The 26,713-nt window shown below is 41.7% G+C and overlaps 1 protein-coding gene across 3 annotated transcripts in view; it reads left to right on the top strand.

Moving 5' to 3' along the window:
• ANKHD1 (ankyrin repeat and KH domain containing 1) overlaps nt 1–26,713 on the top strand; it is a 110,440-nt gene that overhangs the window by 77,978 nt on the left and 5,749 nt on the right. For all 3 annotated transcript variants that reach the window (XM_051630965.1, XM_051630966.1, XM_051630967.1), the window contains 16 exons: nt 4,623–4,768; nt 4,924–5,035; nt 5,737–5,882; nt 7,095–7,237; nt 8,023–8,236; nt 9,458–9,633; nt 10,243–10,405; nt 11,487–11,582; nt 11,879–11,995; nt 13,063–13,237; nt 13,550–14,003; nt 14,453–14,530; nt 16,566–16,709; nt 18,038–18,148; nt 19,698–19,847; nt 20,144–21,759. In XM_051630965.1, the coding sequence (XP_051486925.1) occupies nt 4,623–4,768; nt 4,924–5,035; nt 5,737–5,882; nt 7,095–7,237; nt 8,023–8,236; nt 9,458–9,633; nt 10,243–10,405; nt 11,487–11,582; nt 11,879–11,995; nt 13,063–13,237; nt 13,550–14,003; nt 14,453–14,530; nt 16,566–16,709; nt 18,038–18,148; nt 19,698–19,847; nt 20,144–21,759 (4,041 nt within the window). The remainder of the gene's footprint in view (nt 1–4,622; nt 4,769–4,923; nt 5,036–5,736; nt 5,883–7,094; nt 7,238–8,022; nt 8,237–9,457; nt 9,634–10,242; nt 10,406–11,486; nt 11,583–11,878; nt 11,996–13,062; nt 13,238–13,549; nt 14,004–14,452; nt 14,531–16,565; nt 16,710–18,037; nt 18,149–19,697; nt 19,848–20,143; nt 21,760–26,713) is intronic.

Raw genomic sequence — 26,713 nt, forward strand, 5'->3', positions numbered from 1 at the left:
AGCTGCTAGGTATTGAGATGGTTAATGTTAAAGTGTGAAGTGCTGGAGGTTTTACTGGCAGTCAGTCACTGCTAGATGTGTAAAGCTACACAGAAGTAACCAAGTAACCTTTGGAAAGTTAGGTGAAACGTAAAAAGCAATTCTTTTTACTCCACAATGTTTTTTGATTGTAAGGAGTTTATCCAGATGTGCTGAAGCAAAAATCTTGCAACTAAACTTATCTTTGAGGGCATACAACAGTCAAATTTTTAGTAGCATTTTCAAAAGAGATGTAGACATCGTGCAATTTAGAGTAGAAAAGCAGTAAATTATTTTGGATTGCATCCTCCGGTAGAAGAGGACATTCTGGATCTAATTTTTGTTACTCAGTGCACGTTTGGTTACTTGAAGCATCTTGTTTTGCAAAGTTGGAGTTTTGCTTCAGTTCACATTATGGATTTAGGCGTAGTAGGTTTCTTATTTGGCAGTGTCTAAATTGGGGCTTTTTTTCTGTTTTAGCTTATTCAGATTAAGAACATTTTTCTTTGTTGCTAGATTTTGTCTCTAGTTGGAGCATTTTTACTCCCGTTCTACTCAGCTGGTATTTTTAGTTAGGAAGTGGCATCTCTGTGCTTCTATCTGACTCTCCTGCAGGCTCCTATTTGTAATTATTTAGAAGGTGACATCTGAGTTACTGTATATAGGGTTGCTGTTTGGAGTAAAACTGGCTACTAGGATAACTGGGAGTGAGAGTCACAACACAAGACCCAGTTACCAATGTGCAAAAGCCTCTGTGCCGTAACGTAACTGAGAAGCTGCATGCAAAAGCATGGAAAAAGGATTGTTTTCTTTGGCCTGAAAATCCCAGTTCCTTTGATGAAAGGAGAACTGAAATCCAAGTTCAGTATTCGTGCACATCCATGCTCATGGCATGGCAATGGTTAGGTAGATGCAGTTATGGATTACAGCTGCAGTGTCATCCAGACATGCTTTCTTGAGGTTCTGCCAATGCCTTCCAAGTTGTGCTTAGATAAAATGCCAAGTTCTTGCTTTCTTTTGTTTTACTCATGTTTCCTGTGATAATTTTTAATAACTTTTGAAAATAGTAATCCATATCTTTGAGGGACCTGTCTTTGACTTCACACTGATTCAAAGAAAGTCCCTCTGGAAAGTTTCAAGCCCTTCTTGAAACATGGAGAACCTGGATTTTGTAGCATGTAGAATAATTTTTTTAAAATACAAGTCTTTTGACTGTTGAAGTCTATGGAAACATCCAACAGCTATGTCACAAAACAGGTACTTTGTAAAGATCTGAGGTGCAGGTTGCAAAAATCGATTTTTGTGGTTTTTGCTAAATACCAAGCTATCAGTGTGTTTGTCAGTACCCTTCCCAGAGGAAAGCCAGTTCAGTAGGAAGCAATCTGCATGGTGGAAAGTTGCCCTCATGTCCTCTCAGAAGGTGAAAGGCACACATTTTTCTAGTCTGTTAAAATCCTGTAGTGCAGTGTAGAGATGGCTGAGGGTGATCATCCCCCAGGGCTGGTTTTATGCCCTCCAGCTCACTTTGCTCTTGAGACTCCTAGGAGTGCCAGTGCTGCTCTTCACTGCAGAGCTGCTGCCATGCCATGTTCATTCCTGATTTAAATCCAGTTACTGAGATGAAAGTCTGGAGTGGCCATGGTGGTATTGCTCGTCAGGGAGGCTGCACATTAGCTCCGTGAGTGTGCCCTGCTACAGACTAGTGATTGACAAGACTTCCTCAACTTCCCTGGGGCCAGGGAAGTCACACCAATGGAGCCATCTCCAGGGGCACAGCTGGGTCCCCCCTGGTAGGGGGAGGCAGAAGCTGAGAGTTGGCTCTCCCATTGTGTCCCATAGGTGGGACAGCTGCATCTCTCTAGATGGGGTTTGTGCAGGAGCAGTAGCTGTCCCACCTCCTGTGGTCAAGGTTGGTAATACAGAAATGGACTTTGAGAAATGCAAGTTAACTCAAATTTCATACAAATGTATGCAAAGGAATGTTGGAGTCATCTTTTAGTTAAAAGTCTGTGAGGTCAGATTCTGAATTAAAAAATCTGAATGTTGTGTTAGTTAGGCTGAACTAAATCAGCCCCATGAAACTAGAGGCAGAAGTTCTCAGACATGTTTTGCTCCACAAAGCACAAGTTCTGTTGTTGCTTTTGCCAGCCACACTAAGGAAACAGAAGTTACACTTCAAAAAATCTTGCAGTTTTGTAAACTCAGTAGTTATAGAAGGGATGAATAATAAGTGGGTGTTGTAGTAGACTGTTGTTAGATTTTGTTTCAAACAAGAGTTTGGGGCAGAATTTTCTCTGCATTTCTACTACCATTTGTCATGTTTGACATGGTTGTTACTGTGCAGTTGAAGCACTTTGTGCACACTCATGTTTCAAGCACACAATGAAAATCTAAAGTATGCAAGAAATACTTGGATGTTTTCAGTCATGGCTGTGAAATGAAGAGAGTTTGTGGAACCTGTAACAGCAACATTGAGTATATTGCAGGAAGGAACCTTGGACTGGCTCAGGTGGAGTTCCTCTGTGTACCATTGCTTTGTGTGCACAGCACATGCACGTGGTTTTAGATCTACCTGTAGTTGAAAGAGAATAAAGCATTGGGCCAGTGTCTTTCATGAGAAAGGACATGTTTGATTTACTCTTAAGTCCTTAACAGGGCAATTTGGTGTCTTGTATTTTGGAAGGAATAATCCAATTAGTATCTTGCTGTTCAGTGCACTGAGCAAAAAAAACCAAAACTGTATTGCATTAATTAGTGCTCATCTGCTGCTATAAGTGGTAATCCATAGTAAGCAGATGAAGTGTGGGAGCTTTTATATTTGAAACTTCTAACACAAACCTGGTTTGCTCTTGAAAGTTGTAATGTGTAAAGTCTGAACTTGGATACAACTTTGTTGTTTTATTGTGGTACCCAAATATTAATGCTGGTTTTTGCCAATGCACCAAGGAGAAACCTTTACTTAAAAAATGCAATTGAAAACTGTCACACCCCCAAAATATCGGTGACAGCCCCCCCCCAGTGTTTCCAGAAACCAACCAAAGGGACTCATCTGAACATACTCTAGTTTGTGTTTCCTTTGTCATGCTTATGTAGTCCCATAGGCTGGGGTGGGATGGAATGGTGAAGGTTGGAAGTGACCTTAAGGATGACCAAGTTCCAGCCTCCCTGCTATGAGCAGGGACACCTCACACAGACCAGGCTGCACAAAGTCTCATCCAGCTTGGCCTTGAACACCTCCAGGGAGGGAGCAGCCACAACCTCCATAGGCAGCCTATTCCAGTGCCTAATTAGTGGTATTAGTGGTCATGTTGACGATTTTTCTATGACTTTTCTGTCTGTGCTGTTTCTCTATGAGTAATTGTGGGTCTGTGATTTGTCAGGGGAATTGGGAAGGTTGAGCCGGGAAAAATTTTGCAAAAATTTCTCTTCAAGTCATACTTAGGTTTGTGTTCATCCTTCATCTTCCCATATTGCCTGGACAAAAGCAAAATGCTGCTGCTTATTTCTTACCTCCATTTTTTAGTGGTTGCTTGTTCCAGGAATGCTAAAAAATAGAGTATGTTTTGGAATAATTAAAGCTAACCGGGTATTCCATTGTGTGAGGCTGCACAGTACGGAAGTTGGGCAATCCAGCAGTAACAATACTTGTCAAATGCAGCTGCCATATTTGCAAGGCTTGCTATATTTAAAGTGCACTCATAGCTGGTGCTTAGGTTTGTTAGTCTTTCCTGCCAAGTAATCCCAGCTGAGCCTTAGATTCATTTGAGCTCCCCACGGCCTCTGTTTTGGTTACAGAGACAGACAGAGGTCTTGGTCCCGGGATATATATGTGCAGGCATATTTCTCTACTTGTTCTGGTAGAGTTTAATTTAAAAGTAGCTGAATAAAATCTGATTCTCAATTATATTTATCTTGTTATTTTTTTTAAAAAGGGATATAAAGTTGCATTCCTTGTGTCCCTGAGCTGCACTAGATCTTCAGGAGGAAATATTTTACAGGCTGTGGATCGATGAGAATAAAGTTTAGGGAGGGCAGTTTTCAGCTTTCTTATTTTTGTGGACTGCCTCCTCCCCCCCATCTGCTTTTCTTCCACCCCTCCTGGGTTGTTTTAACTCTGAGACACAATTAATGGTGTAAGTTGCTGTCAGTCATCTTGCTTTGAAAACCTTCTCTGGAGACCAGGTGTGCACTAACATTTACCTCAAAAATTTTTGAAGTCCAGAATGAGACTGTATTTCTGAACATTAGCCTTGTGTTTTGATGATAAATCATCTGCCTGCTTGGAGCATATGATTGAACTCTTAACACTGAAGGTTACCATTTGAACAGGATAACTAATAATCTTTATAATTCATGCTTGTAATGCATACAGACTAATTAATAACATGATTTTCTAATTTAACACAGTTTGGAGGCAATCCTTGCACTGTTTAACTGCCGGAAAGCTGCTTTGTGCAAGACACCAACCTGTTTGTTTTTAGGAACACTTGTTTCCCCCATTCCTGTTTTGATATTAGAATGGTTCAGTTTTATGGAACTAAATATTTTTCATATAATATGTGGTGTTCCTAAGAGGGGATTAATAACATGCTATTACTTTTCAGCTGTGAACAGCAGAGTGCCCAGTGGTTCCACCAGCTCCTCGCTCCCTACTGAATCCTCTACTCCTGAGCCTTGCTCCCAGGCCTCCAGCAATGTGCCCCCACAGTCCGTGCTCCCTATGTATCCTTCAGTTGACATCGATGCACATGTGAGTAATTGCAGTTGGTTTGGACTAGATTTGCTTTCAGAAAAGTTCTGAAAGGGAAAAAAAAATTAATCTAGTACTGTCTTAAAGATGTTTAAGTTCTCTTAAATTGTGTTTAATTTTTTAATATCTGCTTCTTTTTCTTCCCAACTGTGAAGACTGAAAGTAATCATGACACTGCTCTGACCCTTGCATGTGCAGGAGGTCATGAAGAACTTGTATCTGTACTGATAGCACGTGGTGCCAATATTGAACACAGAGACAAGAAGGGTAAGCTAAAACAGTAAAACAGTTTGATCATTAGCTACAACTCGAAACAGTGAATTTCAAATTGGAATTTGGGATTCTATGCCACAGTGAATTACCGAAGCTTGCAAAAATGTAGAATTGCATTCTTGCACTTCATGTAGAAACATTTGCCATCAAGAGGCAGTGACATTGCATGCCCTTCTGACTGTATTTTTGAAAGGAAGTGCATTTGAGCAGTATCTGAAGTACTTGTCAGCTTGTGTGTCATATTATTCCAAATAAGAGTTCAGTAGACTCTGATCTTTTAGAGCTGAGAGAACAAAGCCACCATGTCTCTGCTTGGGACTCATATTGACCACTGGAAATAAGCAAAACGCACAGTGCAGATGTGTTCACTTACTGGAGCTTTATTAAATAGGAATCAAGTGGAAAGCCGTAACTTCTCTAAAGAGATTAATTGCTTGGAACTTAATACAAATTGATCAGTGCAAGCACTGTTTAGATTTCTTGTGCAGAGCCTTTAATTACATTAGGATGGAATTGGAGCCTAGATGTGTCAGGGTCAGAAGAGGGCTGGGAAAGGGTCTGACATGGTGGCCTCCAGGAAACCTCCAGTCTGATCAATAGAAGTTGTTGTGAATTAACCCTTTTGTGCATTTCTGCTCCTTAATGATACTTTTGAGATTTTCAGGGTTGCTTTTAACATGATTCCTTGTTACTAGGTTTTACACCTTTGATTCTGGCTGCAACTGCTGGACATGTTGGTGTAGTGGAAATTCTTCTCGACAAAGGTGGGGACATCGAGGCACAGTCCGAGCGTACAAAGGACACTCCACTGTCATTGGCATGCTCCGGTGGACGCCAAGAGGTACAGACATCTCTATCCTCAATGAGTTTGCACAGTTTTTTTTTTGTACAGTGTTCTTCTGGTGATGGTACAATAAATGAGCTACACTCATACAGTTAAAAACCTTCAAGAAAAAAAAATGTCTTTTTTCTTCTTCCAAGAGTGTAAGGGAATTTTATTAATTTCTTACTTTTTTTTCCAAATTTTGATAGTTGATGATTGTTAAAACTTGTGGTCATTCTTCTGTCAGTGTATCCTTGCAAGATTAAGTACTTTTGTGAGGGAGATAGAGATGTTTAATGAGTAACTTCAGTCACTGAACACTTCCTTTATGCATCCCCCCTGCTCTCAGAACAGGGGGTAGGTTTGGGAACTTGTAAGGATTAAAAGTTTGCCAAAATTGTTAAGTTTCCATTTTGACCTTTGAACTGCAGATCTTTACCAGTAAAAGTGCTGCTCAAAAATAAAAGGAGAGATCAATGTGGCCTGTGATAGCATTACTTATTGAACTGCTTAAGTCTTTTCTTCTTCCGCCTTATTTTTTGCCTTATGCCAGAACCTACCTCTTACATTTCTGGCTTAGCAACTGCCTTCTTTTTCTGGCTTATTTGAAGATCACCTAGCCTATGTTAGTAGCAAAATGAGGCCCCCTGAAGTGCAGCACATCACTAGAAAGGTTTTAATTTTTCCCCCTTTTATTTCTCATAAGCAGCTTCTAATAGAGAAGTCCTTCCTCATGCTTGTTCCATTAGCATCAGTTATGCTCATTTATACTACCTGTCTTGCTCCAAAGACCATGTAATACAGAGGGTCAAACTTGGCTCAAGTGTCATTTGAGTTGAAGTTGTGGGGGTTTCTGAAAAGAGTCACTCAGACAGTGGGAGACATTATGAGAGTGGAATAAACCCTTTGTTTGCGAGCTCAAGATTCACAGGAAGAGCTTCACTTTAAAGTCGTGCATTTTTTATTAGGTAAGAGAATCTTTTTGGAAGGCAAGTACTGCAGTGCTCCAACACATGCAGACTGGCTGGTGTATTCATCAGTTGCTAAGTCTGTACAGCACGTCTGTAAAAGGAAAGCAAAAGAGGATAGAGGTCTTTCTGTAGAATGTTATCTGTTGACAGTGGAGACGGCTAACACACTGGAAGATTTCACATGTGATAACATCCTTTCACTTCCTGCATAATAGCAAAGGCCACAATATGCCTTTTAATGAAAGTACTGTCTTTGCAGGTGGTTGATTTGCTGTTGGCACGGGGAGCAAATAAAGAACATCGGAATGTGTCTGACTATACGCCGTTAAGCCTTGCTGCATCTGGTGGCTATGTTAATATCATCAAGATTCTTCTTAATGCTGGGGCAGAAATAAATTCCAGGTAACTATGCACCAGCTGAACTGCAGCATAGCATGGACACTCTTGTTGGCTACATACTGAGACACAGGTTGGAAGTTCTAATGCCTTCAGACTCCTTCAAGACTTTCTACACTGATGTTATCCTGTATGTTTGTTTTCTTAGGGCTTCTAAATTGCCTTTAATTAATTAACACAAACTTCATCTCCCTTATGCATAAATTGTAAGGGATTATTATATTTTGCAAACTTACTCCTTCGCTTTCCCTTTTCCACCATTCTGGGGTCTAGAAATAAAACTATTTCTGATAGAACCAGGTAAAGGAACCAGCCAACGCACTCAGGGCAGCTCTTTGTGTTTGTTTGAAATTCTTTTTCAATAAGAAGAACAAGTTTACACAGCTGTCTCTTAAGCCTCCTCTTTATTCATTTTAAGAAAACTTACATATAGTCTGTCCTTAGATACAATGAAAACCTGCAGGTGTGCTAGAAGCATGTTTTTTTTCTGAATTAATCAGATGCAGCCTTGATTTTTAGTGTATATAATTTAAGACTTATATGTGCTTCAGCCATCTAAACATCTAAAAGCTGAAATTTATTTTCCTTTTTCATCAATTGCAATTGTCTGTTGCATGTAGTTACTCTGGTTTTGCATAATCAATTAAAAAATGCTAGTATTTTAGGTCAGGTTCTATATTTGTATATGTTATATGTTCCTTTCTGGCTTACAACAAAGCATTAGCTACACTTAACATTTCCCAAAGTATTCCTCCAGTTCTGGGAACTGCAGTTTGTTTCTTTCCCTTTAGGACTGGTAGTAAGCTTGGCATTTCTCCTCTGATGCTGGCTGCCATGAATGGCCACGTCCCTGCTGTGAAACTGTTGCTTGATATGGGTTCTGATATTAATGCCCAGATTGAGACCAACCGGAACACAGCTCTCACCCTGGCCTGTTTCCAAGGCCGAGCAGAGGTGGTCAGCCTGCTTTTGGACAGGAAGGCCAATGTTGAGCACAGGGCAAAGGTGAGTGTGTGAATCGCGTTTCCTTCTGGCTTCTACCAGGTGATTTCTCTAAGTCATCCAGTTTCTTCATCTTTTCCTGTTTCTTGAGCCCCTAGTGGCCCAGAGAATTTATTAACAACTTACTGAGTACTCTGGGAGAAATTTGAGGGTTTTTTTAAGAAAAAAGCATCAGTGATGATGAATGTTTTGTATTCGGGAAAAGCTGACTGGCCCTTCTGAGGTCATAGTGAACCTTAGACTGACTCTTGTTCTCTAGTATTGAGAAGCTTGTTGGGTTGAAGCTTGATGTGATACTTACTAATAGAACAGATAGATCTACATGTTTTTACATATGAGTGGTGTACAGGCAGGAAGACAATTGTGTTGCTTATGGTGATTCCCATGTAGAACAGATTTCTTGTCTACAACAGAAGTAGTGCAATCGAACTTTGTAAAGCTTTTACATTGCTTTTACGTAGAACCCATGGCTTCAGTACTGTGACTTTCTGTGCCTCTGAAATGCTCCACAGGTCCCATCCTTTGGTGCTCTGGGACAGCTTTGTGTCTCCTGCCATAAAGCAAGCTTAAAGCTTGTATAGACAGCCAGACTGATTTCCCCAGCAGAAAGGAATTTTTGGTAACTCCTAAGGCTGCTGAAATAATTGCTGTGTCTCTCTACCCTGCCTGCTTCTGGAATGACTGGCTGGAGAAAAGGGGATATGGATAAAAGGCAGCTCTCAAATGGTCAGTTGGGCATGTTAGCAGCTGGTCTAAGTTTATTTAACAGTCTGGCCTGACAACTAAGTTGGGCCCAGATCAACCTCAGGCCTAAGGGAGGCTAGAGAAAAGCATAAAGTCAGTGTCTGAGCATTTTCATAGAAGCCCATGTGTCTTCATTTGGATCTGTTCTAACCTCTGGTTTTTGTAGATCCTGTTGTAAGCTTTGTTTTTGCTGTTGAGACAAGTATCTGGAAAAAAAACCCCAAAAAACAAACAAATAAAACAACATTTTGCCTGCGTTTGTATAAATCAAAGCCCAAGAGCATTTGGTTTTTGGGTTTTTTGTTTGTGTTGGTTGTTGGGTTGGGTTGGTTTGGTTTTGAGGAAGCAACTGCTTGAAGTTAGGCTAAATATAAGAAGCTAAATAAATTTTGAGGGATTTTCCTGTTTAGAAATAATTTATGTCTTATCCAAAGCATATTGTACACATTTCACACTGTGTAACTCATTCTCTTTGCACAGACTGGTCTCACACCTCTGATGGAAGCAGCTTCAGGAGGATATGCAGAGGTTGGAAGGGTCCTTCTTGATAAAGGAGCAGATGTTAATGCTCCACCTGTGCCTTCCTCAAGAGATACAGCTTTAACAATTGCAGCAGATAAGGGTCACTACAAGTTCTGTGAGCTTCTCATTAATCGGTAAATTATTTCTTCACGTTACCTGCACACAGGGTGCCCTTGTTTACATGGTCTTGTGTATCTGAGAGCAAAGGGAATGGGAAGGTTTGGAAGTATCTGTTCCCCACTCTCCAGTGTTATCCTGGAGTATCCTGCTACTCCGGTATCAATTAAGTTAAATAGGCAACTGGGACCTGAGGTAAGCAAACTGTATCTGGCTTGGCAACTCTGTGTCTTAATCCAGAAATTCCCACATGAGCATTTCCCTACTGTCACCTGGAGGACAAAGCCTGAAAGAGCTCTTGAACTCTTCAAGCATAATCCTGTGCGCTACTAAAATCTCAAGGGGCTGCTTTGTTCTGTGGGTAGTCACACATGAATGATAATGTAAAGGAGCTGTGGTTGCTAGTTGTAGAGCTGCGATGTAGTAGGCTACATTAGATGAATATTCCTTTCTGTAAGGGAGGCTTCAGTAATCTGTGTCACTACTTTAAGGCAGATTCCAGGGACAGAATTTCTCTATCTAGCCACTAGATTATAGAATTATGTATCTAACTGTACTCTGATCTTACATCATCTTACTTCCTAACTTCCACTTTGTTTTACTTGTTTACACTTGTACTTTTTTAGAGGAGCACACATTGATGTCCGTAACAAGAAAGGAAATACACCTCTGTGGTTGGCAGCCAATGGTGGTCACTATGATGTGGTTCAGTTGCTTGTGCAAGCAGGAGCAGATGTGGATGCTGCAGATAATCGGAAAATTACACCTCTTATGTCAGCATTCCGCAAGGTAGGAGATATTTGTTCTTAATTCCAAATGCTTGCTTTTGGAAGAATCAAATTTATCACAGCAAAAATGCCTGCTTTCAAGAAGCTGTAATCTGCATCCTTCACACTGATACACTTTTTAAGAGGATAAAATCTTTGTTCCATAAACCATGTCAACTTTATTATTTCCAGGTTTATGCTTTCTAAAATCTTTCCCTGTTTGCAATTTCACTGTCTCAGGATTACCATAGTCCACTCAAAATTTCTGGAGATTGTGCTGCTTGTTTCAGTCCTGCTTGTTGAGATGAACAAAATACCAGTCTATAATAACCTATCCTGACTCCTGTGCTTCTCCTGTTTCTTTTCTGGTTTGTTGTTGAGTGGGACACTTTGTTCAGTCAGCCCTTTTGTCACTGCCTTTTAATCTTGGCAGGAAGAACGTTGCTTTGCCATGGTTTCATCGGTTAAATTGTGGGATGCAAGGAGCATAACTATAGCAGAGGAATTTATTAAGTGTAGTTTCTTTGCCTTTAACAAAATATCAAATAAGGGTACAGCAATACTGAGCATGCCATTGCTGTCCTTCCAGTGCTTTCAGACAACTTCAGAGGCAACAGCTGGATGCTTTTGGTGTGGTTGCACAGTGTGCCCCAACAGTGAGTGGATCCATCTGCAGAGGAATCCTGTTTGCCAGGATTTGATGGCTCAGTTCCCTGTTCAGATTTACCTTATAATTGAGCAATCTAAGTTAGCTGCACAGCAGGAGTGGCAAGAGTGTGGGTTGGGGCCACAGGTGGAGTCTTAGGGAGGATCTTCTTGGGTGTCACTAAAAACATGAACAGCTGCCTCTGCCCTCGGGCCTGGTTTGGTCCTTGTATTTTAAAATAAGAAGTTACTTGTGGCGGAGCTTCTTTGCAGAACAATGTGAGTGCTGTCAACCCTCAGCAAACACAAACTGCCTTTCTTCCCCAACAACAGCTTGCCAGAAATGTTCTTGCTTATTCGTGGTCTTTTGCATTGGACTAAGCAATATCAAACTGTTATTTTGGTGACTGATGTTGACAATCAGATACAAGAGATTAGAATTTTCTTTGCTATTCTAGGGGCACGTGAAAGTAGTTCAGTTCCTGGTGAAAGAAGTTAATCAGTTTCCTTCAGACATTGAATGCATGCGATACATAGCAACGATAACTGACAAGGTGAGTTTAATTTTAGGAAAGACACTTTCCCTTATTTTCAGTGAAAATACAAATTCTGAAGTATTCAAAATCTGAATGTACCTGTTTGCTCATGTACATTTGTTTAGGAGGTTTATCCTTTTTTTTCATTTTTCAGTTCATACAGAACTGAAAAAAAATAGGCATTTGGAGTCCTGTTCTGTTGAAATAGTTTGTATGTTTATGAATACAGGAAAACTAATCTCATGTTTGTAGTGCAATCCTCATTTGTCAGTTTTAGTTTTTCACAGAGTTAGTAAGACAAGTTTGCATTCCAGGACCTGTTGAAAAAGTGTCACCAGTGTGTGGAGACAATTGTGAAAGCTAAAGACCAGCAGGCTGCAGAAGCAAATAAGAATGCAACTATATTGTTGAAGGAGCTAGACCTGGAAAAAGTGAGTAGAGAGTTGCTGTGGTGCAGCATAACTGTTGGTATTAAGTATTAATGTATAGGCTGTATTTCCTGATGGTGCTTCTTGGGGCAGTGGTCCTTCATGTTGTGACTGTATGTGCTTTCCTTTTGCTAATATACAAGTGAAGTGTATACTGAGAGTGGTAAATCAGAACTGACTTCTGCTTCAGTCACTCTGTTGTCCTTCTTAAGAAAGCTTGGACTTGGCATCAGTCACCTTAGGTAACAGCTCCTTGCATTCTTTCAGCACGGATAACGTGTTAATAAGGGATGTCTTTGGTCTCGGGGGTGTGGTACATGGGATGTTCTGTAAGCTGGGAGTCCATAAGCATTGTGTGGACATCTGCTCAGAGGTATGAAGAAGAGCCTATGAACTGCCCAAGTAGCTGTGTGGAGTTGAGCAAATAGTGGGGAAAATCAACTTCTCCCTCACTTAGAATACTGTGAATCATCAAGAGTAATGCAGACACTTCTTAACGACTCTTTAGTGGGGTCTCTTAATGGAAGCTCTTAAAACTTCTTATGAACAAGTTCCTTATTAGTTTATCAAATTTTCCAGGTTACTGACTTGTGAAATACCCATCAGTTGCTGTGCAAAGCTGGAGTGTTGATAGTTGACTTGACTGATTCCCTACATTAAAAAAAGTGGTTAAAATTAGTGCTGTTTTTAATGTAAATTACTCTGGAAGATATTTTTGAGTAAAAGATGTGAACATTGTTGCAAAAATATTAATGAGGTTACTGACTGTTTTTTGAGAAGTGACTGAGATGATGAGAGATTTTGCTGGTTTTCCAGTAAAACTAAGTTCTTACAGTACCTCTGTTTTGGTTGGTATTTTGTTGTCATTCCTTAGAAGTTCTGGAACCAGCTGCTCCTGTTGTTCCATAAGGTCTGCCCAGTTTCTGTGTAATGATTTAGTATTTGACAGAGTCATTCTAGTTCATCGTCCTCTACTTTACCCCCCCCCAGATATCTAGGGAAGATCTGAATTATAGTATAGTTGAGTCTGTGTGAAATTGTTTAAATATGGATCTTTTTATCCTACATAGTCAAGAGAGGAGAGCAGAAAGCAAGCTCTTGCAGCTAAAAGGGAGAAAAGAAAGGAAAAGAGAAAGAAGAAGAAAGAGGAACAAAAAAGAAAACAAGAAGAAGATGAAGAGAACAAGCCTAAAGAAACTCTGGAACTGCAAGAAGATGATGATGAGGAAGAAAATGATGATGAAGGTAAAGAGCAAGTGTTTCTATGAGCAATGTATTTGTGGGGGTGCCTTTTTTAAACCGTCCAGGCAAGAGTATCTGTTTGAAAGCTGGTTTATCTGGTACTGTGACATTGTTGCATTGCCTCTGCCCTGGTTCATCCTTCTACAGTCAAGAGTTCCTGGCAAAACTCCTTTGTTCCCCTTTTTCCTCCTTTGTGAAGACTCTTTCACTCTAGGAGGACTTAAAGCTGAATGTGATGCAAACTGTCTGACAGCTTAGGGCACTGATTTCTTTATTTTGTGGATTTTGATTGTATATGCACTGTTTTTCTTTCAGTGGAGCAAGAAGTTCCTATAGAGCCTCCTAGTGCAACTACTACAACTACAATTGGAATTTCTGCAACTTCAGCTACTTTCACAAATGCCTTTGGGAAGAAGAGAGCTAATGTGGTGACTACCCCCAGCACAAACAGAAAAAATAAGAAAAATAAAACAAAAGAGACTCCTCAGAATATGCAAATAATTTTGCCAGATCAACATATATCTCTAGCACAACAAAAAGCAGATAAAAATAAAATAAATGGAGAACCAAGAGGTGGTGGTGCAAGTGGGAATAGTGATTCAGATAACTTGGATAGCACAGATTGCAATAGTGAAAGTAGCAGTGGAGGTAAAAGCCAAGAGTTGAACTTCACAATGGACACCAATTCTTCTGAGCGGCGCTATGCCTCTTTGCTTATCCCCTCTCAGGAAGAAAAAACAGGCACCTCAGCTTCAAAAACACCAATGAGGTGAGACTGCCATATTGCTTCCCTCTTGTTCTACAGAGTTTTACCTATGCCAAAGGAAATTTTCTGTAGCTTAAGCTTTACACCAGCTGGTACATTCCCAAAGTCTTCTGAGACTGAGTTTGCTTTATTTGTGTAGCTATTAAATAATACTGTGAAGTCTGTTGAATGCAGCCTCTTCAAGATGGTAAAGATGAGATTTTTTTTTTTGCACTGCTGACTAGTTTGTAATACTACTTCAGCAAACCAGCCAGTTTTCTCTCTGTGCTTCTTAAGCATCCATGTTGCATTGTCAGCTTTATTAGAATATTTTTTCACGTGGATATGCTGGGAATTTAAAAAGGAAGTGCCGGCTTTACTTACAATCAAGTTACAGAAGTGGTTTCATTACTTCGTAATTGTTTGCGGTTTTCATCACCAACTCATTTGAATTGTAATCTTTTTGTTTTAAGGAGCGAAGAAGTTGATGACTCTGTGCATTTTGCCTGCCAGGTTGATGGCCAGTTTGATTTAACCTTGTCAAGCCAGAGGTGAGAGTCAGAAGAATTCAGTGACTGTACAGGGACTGTATGAATGGTTTTGGAAGTGCATTCAGTTGCCAGGGAATGAGCTAATAATTCTGATTAGGTCATTAGTCTGAATAAAAAAGCTTAGATCCCATCTGCATCTGTAGTCTTTGCTTATTTTTACATCTAAATAGTATGAGTCTGATCCTCAATATGTTTCTTTTTTCATTTATTTTCCTGCATTAAGGGAGGGGACAGGGCATGGGGGTACAGGACACATGGCTGACTGAGAACCCAGCTCCCAGCTTCTGTAAGAACACAAGCATTACAGGATCAAAAAGGGCACCAAGCAAGAGGGCAGTTGGCAGATGGATTGAGGCACTTTTCTGGGAGTGGGAAGAGTTGGAATTTTCTTCGTGTTTTTGTTTGTTTGTTTGTTTGTTTTTCCCCTAGATTAAAGTTGGGTGCAGAATGAGTGGATTTGTTAGCCCTTGTGGTTGGGGGGGAGTGTGTGCTTTGGATTACCCTTTAAGAGTGTTAGAAATTGAATTTTGTTCTATTTTATGACTATAAATTGTTCCTGCCTTGGACCTTTCATCCCAGGTCTCCTACAAAAGCCTTGGAATCCTGTGCAGTTCATTACAGCAGCATTAACTAAATGCATACTTCTCACTCCTTGTTAGAAGTGATGCTTCTGTTAAGTAAAGTACACCTAAGAAACAAGACAGTATATAAATATCAAAATGGGGCTAGCATATTTTATCAACTTTTGCAGGTTCTCCTTGGCTCTTGCACTGGGCAGACTTTATCTGAAGGTCATTTCTAAATTTGCTTTTCCTGCATAGATATGCCAATGACAAGGCTACCGTAATTGAAACTTAAACTCAGACTTGGTAACAACGCTTTTCTGAAACCATACCTAAAAAGCTTTTAAAATCTACTCTGGAATCAAGATTCCACAATGGCCTCAATTTTTCCTTCTGTATGCATGTTCTTGTTCTCTTTGCCTCGATCTTACAGTTCTCTGGGGACAAGTAGTTTTCTGCAGAACTTTCAGATGCCTTGGGCAGGTTTATTATCAGAGAGCTAAAACCTAATATGCTGCCTTTTTAAAAGGCATTTTGTCTAAATGTTGCTTTTCAAATCATCAGTACACTTGGGTTACTGAAATGTGTACAGATCTCTAAAGTTTGTATGAAGTTTAGCATAAACAGTTGGCCTGCAAGAGGGCATAAAATCCTGTAAATGGGGAAAAAATGGATGCATCTACACTTGTATATAACAAAGAGGAGGAGTGATGCTCGGCAGGATAGCTTGAGTATGAGGTCTTCGGTAAATTTTCCACTTATGCCATAGATTTGCTGGGTAACATCATAGAAGGCTAGTTTTTCAGTGACTTGTGAAGATTGCTGCCTATGTTTCAGTGCTGCAGATGAACTTGTGAGCTCCCACTGCAGCTTATTATTTTTTCACCTCCACATAGATCAGTTAGCCTGATGTGTTTGCCTCTTCTTTCTCTTTCTCTCTCTCCCAGATTTTGTGTTGTTTGTATCACTACACTATTGCTACAGCTGTATTAGTACAGGTAGCAATATTTGCGCACATGCTTCCAAGCTGATGCCTCTGGGACTGAAATACATAAATATGCTTAAATATTTGGGCCTCTGTTACCCATTCATAAAATGGGAAGTGAGGGGTAGGAGCCCATTCCAGGGAATCTGTAACAATAAGAGCTGAAAGACAAGACATTTTCAAATACTTAGTAAGAAAGACATTACCAAAATAATTATAGCTTTAAAATAGCTAGTAGTAACTAGCTGGAAAAGCTATTCAAAAAGGAGAACACAGTATAGACACGTAATCAGGATGTGCCTAAATGGCTTTGCACTCCCTGTAATAGACTGTTTTTATCTGATGTCCTTAGTGCTTCTGAACAGTTGTTCCAGGTAGAAAATAAGAATGAAAACGGTTTATGCTAACAGTTTTAAGCTGCAGAAATGTATACTGCAATGCTGTCATTTTATTCTGTAATTTGTAATCTAGACATTTCTGTTCCCAGACTTGATGGTGAAGGTCATTCAAATTTGTCAGCTACTTATAAGCCGGTTTCCCTGCCTCTGACCTCTCCAAATGTAAAGCTGAATCTGACTAGTCCAAAAAGAGGCCAGAAAAGAGAAGAAGGCTGGAAAGAAGTGGTTAGAAGGTAAAGACTTCAATTATATGTCTAAAAAACTGTCTGTGAGCTTCTTAGCTTGATACTCATTTGGCACGAGGGTTTTCTTTACCTGTGACTTCAGTGGAGTAAAGGATGTAAGGATAAGATAAAAGGAGGAGAGAGCAGATGGCAATAAAAAGCCCCTACAGGAGATGATTGATTGCAGATGAACTAAGGACAGGACGGATGTTAGTAGTGTAGAGGAGAGGTGGATGATCTCTTCAAGGCTAAAATTCATTGTGCTTTGGGTGGTGACCTTGATCACTAATTCCATGCAAAATCTTGTCACCTTAAAGTGATTACTAGAGAGTGCTGTTAGACTTAAAGATTTTCTGTAAAGCAAACTTTACCTTTGCAAATGTACAGGGGTTTTTATTATATGCCCATTAACACCCTAGTCTCTTTTCTGTGACCTTTATGATGCCTACTGCTTGTAACTGGAAGTGATCATCTAGCTTTCCTTTTTTTGTTGTCTTTATCAAAAAGGAATATAACATGAACATATAAGTGTCAGATGTTTTAGGTGCATTTCTGATACCCTCCTGCTTTTGTGCTCTGCAGTGATAATGACCAAATATGCTCATTTTTGAGAATTTTAGACTATGTGCAGACAATGGAATATTATGGACTATATAATGCATTCAGATTAATGGAAGCCACAGCCTGTTCTTAATAAAGGTTAGAAAGGCCTGAAAATTTAAGCGTTTGAACCCTTAGAGAGGTAGTTTGGTCTTTGCCTTTTGTTCTGTTCACAAATGGAGTTCTTCACTGTGACGTGGCCTTGCTGTAAATGTATGGTTGCAGACTGCCCACCAGTTGGTGAGTTGTGCAGGCATTAAACTGTTCAGTAAGCAGCTGACTCTTCAGGGCTGCACACAGACCCCACTATAGACCCTGGAGCTGCTCCATCTCTCCTCCTGGGTCTCTTTTGAGTCTCACAGGCACATCTCAGCTGCTAGATTGGGTATTGTGTGCTCTTCTGCTGGAGATGGGCTCTAGAGCTGGCATCCAAAACCTGATCTTTACTCAACCCTAAGGAATCAGGCCTTGTGTCATAAAGAATACATCCATCAAGTGTTTTGCCCTGGTGTTGGCTGTGCACTGGCTGATGGACGCATATGTCCCACCAAAGAGCTTTTTGGTGAATTTAGGTGTGTATGCAAAATGTCCAGGAAGTGCAATGTCTTCCTCTCCTAAAGTCTCTCCTGGTCTCAACAAGAGTTTTTCTTCTTCCCTTTCCCCTTGCATATGCCCCTGGTGAGAAGGGATGTTTACCAAACAAGTAACCAATGAAAGCATTCCTTCTGTCCTTACAGGCAAGTAGGCAGAGTTTTGAAAGACCCTCCTCCTAGCAACACTCTGCAGCCAACACCAGTCGAGCAATTTCAGCTGCAGAGAGGAGGGCGCTGCTGTTCAGGAGCAAAAAGGTACTGTTTTGGGCACTTCTCAAGGTAAAAACCATAGAGCTTGGTGGGGATGGAGGGAAGCAGCATTGGGGATGGATGGGCAGGAGCCTGGGCATTGGAGTGAGCTCTTCTGGAGGAGGAAAGTTGTCATGGGTGGTGATGTGGGGTTCCTAGTGGGCTGAGGTGGAAGCAGACTAAGGTACAGTTAGGAGCCCGGTGAATAATGTGGGCATGTCTTGAAAGTGAGGTGGTGATGGAAGCTCTGATTTGGGGAGGGAGTGACTGGGATGTATAGATGGAGAGAGGAGTGTTAAGGGAGGAAGAAAACCCAAAGCATGAAACAGCCTTGAAGGGAGATCAGGGTGCATGCTCTGAGGACCTTAGAATGAGGAGGGTTGCAGCATGCTCTCCTGACAGGAGAGGGGGAAAGAAAAAAAAAACATGACAAGATGAGTCGATGCTTTAGAACATTTCCCTGTGTTTAGATGTGTTTTAAAATATATATATATTTCCTTTAAGTTCTGTTAAAGGAGAAACAATTTCCTGAATATCAAGTTACTTAAAAGTTTCCAGGACTGAAATAGCAAGAAGCTGGCAGCCTTTTCAGGGGTGGCAGTGATTTGTAGATTCCTGCACTCTGGTCACAGTGGTTTCTGAAACCCCTTGGAATCCTCTCTGTTCAGTGTTGAACTATTGCACAGCACTGTCAAGCATAGAAGTTGTGTAGGGGCTTGAGAAGTCCACTCTTTAAAGTCTGAGGACAGTGGTGCCCCAGAGAGACCTCGTCTGGTATCTGCATGCAGACATAGCTTGTGTTCAAGGACTTCCCCGTACAGTATGCCTGCACTGACCCACCAATACCAGGTGAACTAGAAAAATCCTGTGAACTTATTTGACTGAACCCAAGTTGGTGTTGTGACCTGACAGTGAGCCTGCTTCTGAAAACATGTGCTGCCTCCACCTCCACAGCCAGCTTCCAGCAGTTCCTTAAATCACAGAACTGCACAGTTCAACTGGCTGCCAGCCACTGTTGTGTAGTGTCACCAAGTGACTTTTCAGATCTCGAGGTCTGAGAGGTGGATACTAAAAGGGTTGTGAATGCAAGTGGCATTAGAGAGGTGATCACTGGGAAAACATTGAAAAATCACCTAGTCCTTGATATAAATCCTTGCTATAAACAATCAAAGTAACTGAGCCATGGGCTTTTATATTTGAAGTAGTGCTATTTATGTAAATTTAAGTTGACACGCTAAGGATTTGTCTTATTTTCAAGGTACATGAGATAAAATCCAAAAGTGTTTCTAAAGCAGTGTGAGGCACATGCATCTGTTTTATCACAGTGGTGGAATAAATGCTTCTAGAGAATCGTCAGCAGGTACTGAGGATAATGAGTAATTTTAGTCAGGGAGTTTTAAAGAGGCTCTAAAGGGTGAAGAAAATACAAGCAGAGAAAGAGTTGCTGTCCTGAACCTTAAGAAAATTGCTTCAGCCACCTGTCAGACAGCAAAGGATTTTTGTATTACTTAGAAGTTTGAATGTATTTCACAGATTTGTGATCTTTGTGATACAGGTCAAAGAAATTGTCTGTCCCAGCTTCTGTCGTATCTAGAATAATGGGAAGAGGTGGGTGCAACATCACAGCAATTCAGGATGTCACTGGTGCCCATATTGATGTTGATAAGCAAAAGGATAAGAACGGAGAGAGAATGATCACTATAAGGTATAGTATCTAGAAATTAAAATCTTGAATAAGTCCACAATGTCATTGATTAAGAAGTTTGTTTGCTTCTTAAGAGGGGACATACTTAGCTTCCTGTTACTAGACTGAAAATATGTTACTGCTGCCAAGATACACTGAAGGCCTGCTTCTTCAAAGACAGTCCTTAAGATAGCAAATGTCAAGAAATATGGAGTAAATATGCACTAGCAGATCAGTATAAAATGGAGACTATAGAATGTTGCACAAATTGGAACATATCCTTTTGCAAAAGATAAATATGTTTCATTTTATTCTAGGGGTGGCACAGAGTCAACACGATACGCAGTGCAACTCATCAATGCCCTTATTCAAGATCCTGCCAAGGAACTGGAAGACTTGATTCCTAAAACTCATATAAGAACACCTGCTTCGAGTACCAAATCAATCCATGCAAACTTTTCATCTGGAGCCAACACTGCGACTGCTTCAAGCAAGAACTCCTTTCCTCTTGGAGCACCACCCCTAGTCACGTCACAGTCATCAACGCTATCTACTTTCCAGCCTACTAACAAAATAAACAAGAATGTCCCAGCAAATGTGCGCTCATCTTTTCCAGTGTCTCTTCCTCTAGCTTATTCTCACCCTCATTTTGCCTTGCTGGCTGCTCAAACTATGCAACAGATCCGGCACCCTCGCTTGCCTATGGCTCAGTTTGGAGGAACTTTTTCACCTTCACCAAACACTTGGGGACCGTTCCCAGTGAGACCAGTTAACCCTGGCAGCACGAACAGCTCTCCAAAGCATAATAGTTCCAGTCGTGTAGGCAGTCAGAATGGAAATATTTTACAGACGGAGTCTCCTGGGTTACCTACTTCTAGTTGTCCCATTACTGTCTCCTCTGTAGCTGCTTCTACCCAGCCGCTGTGTGTAACCAGTAACCGGACTCCCTCCTCAGTCAGAAAGCAACTGTTTGCCTGTGTTCCCAAGACAAGTGCTGCAGCAACAGCAATCTCAACTGTGACAAGCACCTGTAGCACTTTGCCTTCGGCTTCCTCTGCTCCTCCAAACAATGGGCAAATGCCCACAGCAATTATGCCATCTAATGCTCCACAAACGCAGCATTCTGCACTTAAAGTGGACTCTTTCTCGGCTGTCTCAGCGCCCAAAGAGAAGGTGTCAACACCAGAGCAACCAGCTGCAAATGTGTGCACCCCATCTTCAGTTGCAAGTAGCTGCGTTGTGTCAGCTGGCAGCAACTCAGGAGTCACTGAAACTCACCCAGCAAGCAGCCCTGCACCACTAAGTAACGTCCAAGATGAAGTACTGCCAACCAGCATGTCAGAGATCAATCCTTCCATGACGATGCCTTTTTCATCCAGCTCAGAAACTGCTCCTTTAAGCTTAGCATCACCCAGGTCAGTTGTTGCAGATAATCAGGACAACAGTAACTTACCTCAAGTAGCTGTACCAGCACCTCGAGTTACTCATAGGATGCAGTCCAGAGGTTCTTTCTATTCAGTGGTACCAAATGCAAACCTCCATCAAGATCCTCAGTCTATTTTTGTTACAAATCAAGTTCCTTTAACACCTTCTCAAGGTCCACCTGCTGCAGTGCAGCTTTCATCAGCCATGAACGTTATGAACGGTTCTCAGATGCACATAAACCCAGCAAACAAATCATTGCCACCTACCTTTGGGCCAGCAACGCTCTTCAATCACTTTAGTAGTCTTTTTGATAGTAACCAGGTGCCAGCTAACCAAGGATGGGGAGACTGTCCACTCTCTACCCGAACAGCAGCTGAACCATCTTTCACCGTTCAGTCTACCTTTCTGAATAACTCTGTGCTAGGACATGTGGAAAACGTGCATCCTGACACCTCCAAGGCTCCTGGTTTCAGGCCACCTTCCCAACGAGTTTCAACTAGTCCTGTAGGTAAGTCATTAAGATCATGCACTGGACAGAATTTTTTCTCCAACCATTATATTTTGATAATCTCGAACTCAAATTAAGATGTAGTTTACAAATTACAATTAGAGAATACTAATGTAACAAGGATGGCCTGTTTTTTCCAAGTGTTCTTGAAAATGTGTGTTATTTTTTCCTCAGCTCTTCTAGCATGTTAGATGTTGGGAACATGACAGATGTTGCATTGCTAGTCCTCTGTAAGACACGGGAGTTCTCCCACCTGTTTGTAGAGTTCAGAGTAGCATAGATGTTAGCTTTTGGGTTGGAATGGAGCATAAAGTCAGGTGATAAAAAACCTAGAGCAGCGGGGCCAGGACTCAGGACAGGTTCCAGCTGCAGGAATGATTGGATGCCATTGCTCAGTATTTTATCTGAGACTCAAGCTTGACTCAGTAAGGGTAAACTTTGTACATTTTGTCCCTTAATATGGCTCTGGCATTTTAATAAGCTTACGTTGTGCTCTGTGTGTGTTTTATTAGGAAGTTACTGTCTTACTATTGATTATAGCAGTTCAAGCTCATCAGCATTTATTTGAAATGGGTTAGGAATACGGACAGTGAGCTCCTTGCCTTTGTTGTGCTCTGCCTAAAGAAGCACCCTAATCTGGGATGTGTGGAGAATGGATTGAGAACAGCTCTACAGAGAAGGACTTCGGGGTGCTGGTTGATGAGAAGCTCAACGTGAGCCTGCAACATGTGCTGGCAGCCCAGAATCCAACTGTGTGCTTGCCTGCATCACCAGCAGGTCAAGGGAGGTGATTCTCCCCCTCTACTCCACTCTCATGAGACGCCCCCCTGCAGTGCTCAGTCCAGTTCTGGGGTCCCCAGCACAGGACACAGAGCTGTTGGAGTGAGTCCAGAGGAGGCCATGGAGATGATCTGAGGGCTGGAGCAGCCTGAGAGAGTTGGGGCTGTTCAGCCTGGAGAAGAGAAGGTTCCAGGGACACTTTTACAGCATCTTCCAGTGCCTCAAGGGGCTACAGGAAAGCTGGGGATGGACTTTTAACAAGGGTTTGTAGTGAGAGGACAAGGGGAAACAGTTTCAAACTGAAAGAGAAGAGATTTAGTTGAGATTGTAAGAAGAAATTCTTTGCTGTGAGGGTGGTGAAACACTGGCATAGGTTGCCCAAAGAAGCTGTGGCTGCCCCATCCCTGGGAGTGTTCAAGGCCGGGTTGGATGGGCTTGGAGCAACCCAGTCTGGTTGAGAAGTGTCCCTGCCAATGGCAGCGGGTTGGAACTAAATGATCTTTAAGATCTTTCCAATCAAACCATTCTATTTGTCTAAGAATTATTATCATCTTAGTGTTCAACCTATGATGTGGGCAGCTGGCTGCCCCCATTTGGCTGGAAGGGACCCTCAAGATCTAGTCTGTTTGAACCTGCTCTCCCGTTCATTCTTGTCATAATGGCTTTTATGCCTTGAAGATGAGTAAGTAGCTAGAGAGCTTTGCTTTGAGGTTGTCTTTACCCCTGCAGTGTATGCTAGTTAATTGGGCTAATGCTTTAGGACTTGAATGCTGCATTGTGACAAGTCAAGTAATTTGACTTTCAGACTAAAGAAGAAGGGAGCATTTGGAAGATGTAGTGGTGAGGAAATAAGATTTTCAGCATTCCCTTTCCTCTCTGATCATTGGCAAATGTGCAGGTCTTCTGAAAAGTAGAGCACTTCTCTCTGACTAGCTTTAGCTACAACACTGGGATGACAGTAATTTTCTTAATTTGGGCTATCTAGTTCTGCAAAGCAAGGGAATACCTAGAGCTCTTGGGCCACATCCACTCCCAGCACAGTAAGCAGGACCAGATGTAACTGAGGCTGTGGAAGGTAAAATAACTAGACCTTGTTTGTTAGGCAGGCTGCTAATGAAAGAATTGCCAGACCCTTCTCAGCAGACTCCAGAAACACTGCAGGTTGCCTCAGTGCTGGTTATTCCAGTGTTGCTGGAATAACCCCTGGGGCAGGAAGCTTATGGCAATTGGAAGCTGCTGATCTTTCTGATGATTGCATCCTACAAAGACAGCTGACTTGACTTCCTATAGCAGCAAAAAATGTTGCTGTTCCCTTACACTAAAGTAATCTGTTTGTCACAGGGAAAAATGTGTTGGTCTTTAGATGTCTTTAAATGACTGTAAGTATTTTAAAGGTAGCCTAAATCTGTTTCTCTTACTATGAGGGTAACAGAGCACTGGAACAGGCTGCCCAGAGAGGTTATGGAGTTTCTTTCTCTGGAGACATTCCAAACCCATCTGGATGTGTTCCTGTGTGACCTACTGTAGGTGACCCTGCTCTAGCAGGGAATTGGACTAGATTATCTCCAGAGGTCCTTCGTTTCCAACCCCCACCACTCTCTTATTGTTCCCTGTTTTAGGAAAGTTAGGTGAGTACCTGAGGAGAACTCACGTGTCTGGCTTTGGGGAGATAAGTGTGAATTACTTCTCAACTGAAGCACACAAATATTTGGAGAGGGCACATTTTTTTCTGAGCTGGAATTTCATTAGGATATTGCCAAGTGGGGAAAAACTGCAAATAGGTAGATGCACTGCTAAGGTTCTGTCTAGCAGGAGGTGACTGATTAGGCAGGTCCTTAGTTGATACATTTTATGTCATTCTACTTAGTACTGCTTTTGATCACGTTCCTTTCAAAGTCTAAATTGTCTGCACACAGGAGGAAGGGGGTGGCTAGGGGAGTCTGGGGAAAAGGGGGCATTTTGAAGGTGTAATTGTGAGGAAAGGAGTGTGGATGGTAAGCTGAGGACCTCTCTGATGCCTTCCCTTGGAGAGTAAGTGTGGTCCTGTGTTCTGTCCACCCAGCTTATTCACTGGCTTTTCCCAGGGGTCCAGACATTCCCACTCAGCCTCCGAGGTGGGTTGAACAGAAACTGCCTTGGCTGTTTCCATAGAATTTGGTGGCAGGTTTCATGAGATTTTGAGAGGGGGGAAAAGGGCCAGTCACTGCTGGCTTATGCTTTGGCCAGCAGCAATGTGATGGGCAACAAGCAGCCTTGCCTGGCAGTTCAGTACATGCTGGAGGGAGCAGTAATGGTCATCAAAGCTGGTGGACACCGATCCCCTTATCTCAGCTGTGAATCTACACCTGATGGACCAGAGGTTTGTCTTTTGTGCCTGTCTTGCACAGTTGGGCTTTGGCAATTTTTTCTATAAAAAAACATCTCGGTTATCACCGTTCAGCTGATTTGGTGAAGATTTAATAGAATTTGTTTGTGCACCAAACCAGCTTTTTCTGAACAAGGAAAATGTCATTCCTCAGGCTGGAATTTGGGTACCCTGCTTTTTCTATTCGTGGGTAAGCTCAGCTGCAGCTTGAGTTTTCTGACTCCCTTTGAGACACAGATACATGTGCTGATCTCACCAGCTGGGGCTCTGTTCTGTAAATGTATGTCTTTAGTTCTCTTGTCCTAGCAGCTTGCAATTGGAGAGCAGACTTAGCCAAATAAGAAGACCAAAAGTCTATTGTTCCTTCTTTCCTGTGCATTTTAAGAAGAGCTTTGAGACCTTTCTAATGTGGCATGAAAAGGTATAACAAGCTTGAAATACACCAGCTTTGGGAGCACAGTACCCGAGTAGGAAGTTGCATGAAATGGCTTTGGCTCTTTGTTTTACATGGAGTGACCAAGTGTTGTGGCTCTTTCTCTAAAGGTGGAGGTAGCCCTTGCAGGAACCAGTTTCTGCAGAAGTGCCTGGGAGCTTTGATAAACTGAATTTTGGTCAGAGTTTGTGTGAGATTGTTACAGCAATCTCAAAAGCTCAGTTATGGTTTCAGAGCATGATGAGGATTTTGAATTCCTGGCCCAAGTAACTGCACTGTATAGAATTGCAAAGAGTTTTAGCATTACAAAACCTGATTTGGTAAGTACATAAATAGGGGGCTTACTACTGAAATCAGAATTGTGTACATCATTGTTCATACAAGCCATTTTTATTATTAGCAGAGGGTTTTTTCATTACCTTTGTGAAAGGCAAGATAATAATAAGATGTACTTTGCAACCTGAAAAATGACCACTCTGTTGAATTTGTGCATCTCTTGCTGTCACACTTCCTTCAACCTGTAGAAAGCACATGGCAGTGCTGAAGTGGCCTTGGTTGTGCAGTCACTGTGCTTTGAAAGTGGTGTACCCGTCCTATCAAATCTTCAAAAGACACATCTAGACATGACTTCTGCAGAATAGCTATTTTTGTCATAATGTCTGCCTTGTTCTCTGTTTAGGAAACCAGCAGTTCCCATGAACAGCAGCTGCTCTTTTACTACTATATGGGGCAGAGACTTGGGATCTTCAGTGGTTTGTCAAACAGCTGGAAACTTGTTTTTGATGTGTGGTGGAATCAGTCACCACAGGAACCTTTTGACCACCTCTTGAGTTGCCTTTTTGTGGATGGAGGGTTAGCGAGAGTGTCCCATCGGTAGCTCTGTGGCAGATGCACAGGGAGGGCCCTCAGCAGGAGGTGCTGTGATGGAGGCCAGTATGCAGCTCAAGACAACCACACACACATCAAACTGCCTTCACAGGCAGCCTGCAGAGACATTAGCATCCTGCTCATAGCCAAGCAGCACTTTGTGCTGTGACAAACCCTGGAAGATTGTTCTCCCACACTCAGGTTCTATGCTCTGTTGGTGCTGGTGATTTATTTCTTCTTGCCTGTAATGGAAACTTCTCTTTTTAAAACTCTGTGGTAGGTTGAGTAAGAAAAATATGTCCCAGTCATTTCTGTCAATGTGAGCAGGTTGTATCTCGCACTTCTGGAAGCAGTAAATCAGGTTGAGTTGGTTGATAAAACTGGGGGGAAAAGACCTGGCTTTCAGGAATGTATCCAGGTGATGAAAGGTGCACCTCTAGTCTATGACCTAAGGTATTGCCTGTCACCACTGCTGTTTGCTGAGGTGTGTAGATACAACCTTCAGCCTA

The sequence above is a fragment of the Apus apus genome, chromosome 13 (genome assembly GCF_020740795.1).
Source record: "Apus apus isolate bApuApu2 chromosome 13, bApuApu2.pri.cur, whole genome shotgun sequence".
NCBI lineage: Eukaryota > Metazoa > Chordata > Aves > Apodiformes > Apodidae > Apus > Apus apus.